Genomic DNA, 4,881 nt, shown 5'->3' on the forward strand with positions numbered 1-4,881 from the left:
TAAATTAAATAATAATAATAATAATAATAATAATAATAATAATAATAATAATAATAACAATAAGCTGATAAAGCAAACCTTTTTTTTTTAGCATTTTCAAGCAAACATGACAAGATTGTTAACTGAAAATCTTAGGGTTTGCAGAAACGACAGAAACACGTAAAGCAAATCTTTAAAGTGAAAATCAGTAAAATGTAATTCCACCAAACTGAACCAAATATCACATCTCGACCAATGACAGCGTGTAACTGTCTACAGTCAGAGAAGACTTTACCCCACCGTAGAATCTGAGTCACTCCTGGTGACTTACTAATGTGACACTATGGCTGATGTTCATTGTGTTTGTAGCACATCATCAACTCATTATTCCATTTTTTTAATGAAATGTTGTGGAAGATATAAATGTGTCAAAAGCAATTATGTTAATGGATGGACCCTACGAAAAGGAGGTAATCTGTAAGAAGGACAAAGCGAGTTACAGCATGAGTTTATAAAGGTCGACTACAAATTGTATATAAAACCTGCACTGGATTATAAACGATTTCCGCCCATTCCAATATGGCGGACGCATTGACGTGTCGGGGTACATATCAATATCCGGTACTGCGCACTCTACTGTTTAAAAATATGGAATTTACATGTTATTATTATTATTATTTTATTAACATTATTTTACCACTTGCGCCTCGTCCAAAAAAAATTGTTATTAATTATTATTTTATTTAATACCTAAATAAATATAGAAACATATGTCGCCATGTTGTTGATTTTTAAAAACCCTTGACGTATACAGGAGGCGTTTAGAACGCATTTGAAAGTAAACCCGGCGACGAAACAACAACAACTTGGACTGCTTGTGGACTCTCGTTACATCAGATCGACATTTATTTCTTCGAAGACGATGAACTTTGGCAAGTTTCTTCCCAGCGCGAGCAGTTTCCGGAGTGTGGCCTGCGTCGGCGGTCTGCTCGCGCTCACCTCGGCGGGATACTGGGCTTATCGCAGGCTGAAGAGGAGAAGCGGTCTGCCCGCTGCCGATCATCAACCTGCTCCAGGTAAGAAGAGAAGAGCTCACTTAGCACTTAGCTTGTGTCTTTATAATCAGCTTACAGTTTACAAAGACACACAGAGATGGTGTGTGTGTGTGTGTATGAAATGAAAGACTTTAATATACAGCGGATAAACAGGATAAACCCCGGTGTGTAGTTTAGCTAACAGAGCTAGCTATAAAGCGCTTAGCTGAGCTAACGTTAGCCCGCGATGCTACATGGCTCTTAAGAAGAGGATTTAAGGTCTAAAAGTGTTGATGTGAGGAATAAAACACTTGGAGTTGTGCTTTTAGATGAAATGAATGAAGGACAGGGTGATGTCCAGAAGCCCGACATGAAGCGGAGTTACTGTTAGCTTTCCTCTTATTCCTCTCAAACCACAGCGATTTATTCACTATTGTCAGTGTTCAGTAAAAACCTTTCATCAATTATCTGTAACACTTTAAAGTTACATTTAATGTTGCAGAAACATGAGAGATCTTGTTGTCACACTGTTACAGCAGCTGTGAACACACACACACACACACACACACACACACACCCTCTGCAGGGACATGAATAAATAGTGATTTGGTTAAATGTGTAAAATTGATTACAGGAGCTGTTGCTGATGTGGAGGAAGTGGAGGACGTCCAGGTATGTGTCAGTAATAAAGCACTACAGTTAAAACACTTCATACTACAATGAACATTGTATTAGCTGTTCATTTCTAACAGAGTGTGTGTTTATGAAGGTCACTGAGCCAATCTGCCAGCTCCCGTCCACTGAACTCCACCCTCAGACGTCAGCTGTCGTCCTGGTAATTTTATATTTCAGCCTTTTTTCAGCCTAGTTTTTACTCTAATGAAATTGTTCCATGTGTTTGTATGAAACTGCTTTGATGAGAGTCACACTGTAATCTTTGTGCTGTAGTTTTCACGCCACAGCCGTGCTGGTGAGCTGCACAGCGCCCGGCGTAACATCTGGTTCCTCACCTCCCACATCTACGGCTCCCAGATTCAGGTATTTTATTAAAGTCAGCGCAGCTGTAGAGACACAAATGTAGGCTCTTGTTTGCATGTTGTATTCACTTGGTGCTGTGTTTCTGTCTCTAGTCGGTGGAAGTTGAGAGATATTTCATCCGGCCGTGGTGGTTTACCGTCGGCGAGACCTCCTGTGTTCCTTTGGTAATAGTAGTCTTCGTTTCTTTTATAAAGCATTTATTATGAATTGATGAGCGTTTGAGTGACATGCAGTTGTCGTGGTTGTTTTTAGCAGGGATCCTCGAACTCCACCACATGTGAGGACTCTTTCACCACCGTACAGGTAAGAGCTGAATTGTTGCAGCACCACAAAGCTTTAGTAAGTACAGAGACTGAGTTTGTCCTTTTTTCCTCATAAGCGAGTCTCTGGGAGCGCGAAAGAGCCAGCGTCCTGCCGTGGCGTGGAGACTGTCACCAATGTGCCGCTGGAGGACGGCGAGGTAAATTCATTACACTGTCCGCTGTATTGTCCAGTTCACTTCTGGGATTTGTTCATGTACATTGTCCAATTCACTTCTGGGATTTGTTCATGTACATTGTCCAATTCACTTCTGGGATTTGTTCATGTCCATTGTCAATGTTTGTGTTTTATTCACAGCAAACCTGCTCTCACCTGCCTGTGGGTGTGGAGGATCTGGTCGACACGTCCCATCTGGAGGAAGAGGAAAGTTCCTTCACTCCTCATGCTGACTTGGACGTTGAGTCAGATTTTGAGGTAATCCATTGTCACAGACTCGATTTGTATCTACATCAGTGGGATTCTGGATAACTGTACTGTGTGCTGTTTAATGATCTCATGCTGTTTTCTGTCTGCAGGAAAGTAACAATGATCTTTCTCCTGAGGAGAGCGAGGTGCCCTTCATCAGGTAGGGTCGTCTTCACCTATTGACATGTTATCTCATGTCAATGTAACAATAATCGGCTCATCAGCTCGTTTTGTTTTGGTTTTTTTTTAGCTCGCATCTCTGGCTCGAAGGCGTTACAGACGTTGCTCTGAAGCTGCCTGCCATTCGCCAGGCGTTCTCTGTGAGTCAACCTTTCTTTACTCGTCTAGTTTCTCTGAAGATGTGTTGTTCCTACACATAACTGTGTGTTATCTCTCGTGTTCAGAGAATGTTGGACTGCATGCTCGTGCAGAACCTCCTGTTCATATCAGGGAAGAAGATGCTCATGCGTCTGGCAGCAGCCAACAAAAAGGTGAGTGCTGATTTCACCTGGTTCTGTCTCGTACGCACCCAGCGTTAGTCGAGGTGACAAAGCAGTGACGAGTCTCTTTTCCGGACAGGACGTAAACGGTGTTAAGCTGGCCTACGAGTCTGTGATCCGTTTCCTGAGACAGCCGTCCAACTGGGAATCGATCGAGGCAGAGTTACTCCAGGCTCAGGTAAGCTGGGAAATAACCGTTTACAATTACACCTCACTAAATGTAAAGGATTAGAGATTCAGTCTTTAAGGTGTAAATGGAACTGCTTTTTCTAACGTTTCTCTCCTGTGCAGCTGCAACATTTCAGCTTCTTTGATTTGTTCTTCGAGCTCGTCCTGTTCAGATGCTTTTTACACAGCTCGCCACCTCCAGCTGTAAGACTCTCATAAACACTATATAACTGGCAGCTAAACTTGGGAGAAGGTTCTATCGCGTGACATCACGTTTCTTGTTTTTCTTCTTTAAAGTCGGATGGAGGATTATTGCAGCGTCTGTTTTTAGCCATCAGCCAGTGGGACGTGGACATCAGGGAGCCTGAGGCAGAGCGGCTCTTTTTAAGGCTTTCTGTAAGTGAGGAACTTTTTCTAATGCCATGATACACATTATAAAGTATCTGCTTTAATTTCTCTGATCAATCTCATCAGTATCCTGCTGGAAATGTGTGTGTGTGTGTTTGTACAGAATATGCTGACAGTGCTCCTTGAGGACCTTTTCTTTCAGCCTCTGGAGCTTTACAGAGATCCAGCAGCTTTAGACTCTGCAGTGCTGAGGATCGTGAAGCAGCGTGTACAGGAGATAATGAAGACCATAGAGAGAGTCTGAGTAACATTCACACCCCTCTAACACACACATACACACACCTCTCTATCCCATTTGTCTTAAAGAGTGATCAGGACACACATCTATTATTTGCTATTGGATCCTCATCAGTAGATTAAACTCTATTTTTTCCATTGGTAACATAGAACTGTTTTTATTCTCCATTTTGTTTAATCATAGATTACTATTAACTGATTCATAACCAACCAAAGTTTAATAAACTAATAAATGTCCTGGTCACACTTTAAACACTGTTCTTTCTCTTTCCATGTTACTCGAGCTCTCTGTAGGTAAGTAAATACTTATTTCAGTGTTTGTTGTTATTATGAACTGAATAATAACCTCTTTCAATTTTCTTCCTTCCTGAGCAGCTGTAGAGACATCGCTGGAGTTCACCTTTACATTTACCTTTTATTATACTTTTCATTTTTATTAGATATTTAACTTTTACTATACATTCATGTTCTACTAGATATTTAATCCTATCTATATTTTTAAGCTTTTATTAGGTATTTAAGTTTTATTAGATCTTTAAGCTTTTTTAGGTATTTAAGTTTTATTAGATCTTTAAGCTTTTATTAGGTATTTAAGTTTTATTAGATCTTTAAGCTTTTTTAGGTATTTAAGTTTTATTAGATCTTTAAGCTTTTTTAGGTATTTAAGTTTTATTAGATCTTTAAGCTTTTTTAGGTATTTAAGTTTTATTAGATCTTTAAGCTTTTTTAGGTATTTAAGTTTTATTAGATCTTTAAGCTTTTTTAGGTATTTAAGTTTTATTAGATCTTTA

General features: G+C 39.9%; 1 protein-coding gene across 1 annotated transcript; it reads left to right on the top strand.

Annotated features, from left to right (window-relative positions):
• Nucleotides 1-780: 780 nt before the first annotated feature.
• LOC131343057 (uncharacterized) lies at nt 781-4,592 on the top strand. The gene is made up of 15 exons (XM_058374432.1): nt 781-1,055; nt 1,648-1,685; nt 1,783-1,848; nt 1,962-2,051; nt 2,144-2,215; nt 2,304-2,354; nt 2,431-2,511; nt 2,670-2,786; nt 2,888-2,937; nt 3,028-3,097; nt 3,182-3,268; nt 3,357-3,455; nt 3,569-3,649; nt 3,743-3,841; nt 3,957-4,592. Exons 1-15 carry the CDS (start codon nt 902-904, stop codon nt 4,095-4,097), a joined length of 1,296 nt encoding a protein of 431 aa, XP_058230415.1. The 5' UTR covers nt 781-901; the 3' UTR covers nt 4,098-4,592.
• The last annotated feature ends 289 nt before the right edge of the window (nt 4,593-4,881 follow it).

The sequence above is a fragment of the Hemibagrus wyckioides genome, linkage group LG22, assembly GCF_019097595.1.
Source record: "Hemibagrus wyckioides isolate EC202008001 linkage group LG22, SWU_Hwy_1.0, whole genome shotgun sequence".
In the NCBI taxonomy this organism is placed as follows: Eukaryota; Metazoa; Chordata; class Actinopteri; order Siluriformes; family Bagridae; genus Hemibagrus; species Hemibagrus wyckioides.

Coding starts and splice junctions, on each gene's coding strand:
- LOC131343057 (XM_058374432.1), top strand. CDS start 902: ATGAACTTTGGCAAGTTTCTTCCCAGCGCGAGCAGTTTCCGGAGTGTG. Junction 1,686..1,782: donor AGGAAGTGGAGGACGTCCAG/GTATGTGTCAGT, acceptor GTGTTTATGAAG/GTCACTGAGCCAATCTGCCA. Junction 2,052..2,143: donor TCTACGGCTCCCAGATTCAG/GTATTTTATTAA, acceptor TTCTGTCTCTAG/TCGGTGGAAGTTGAGAGATA.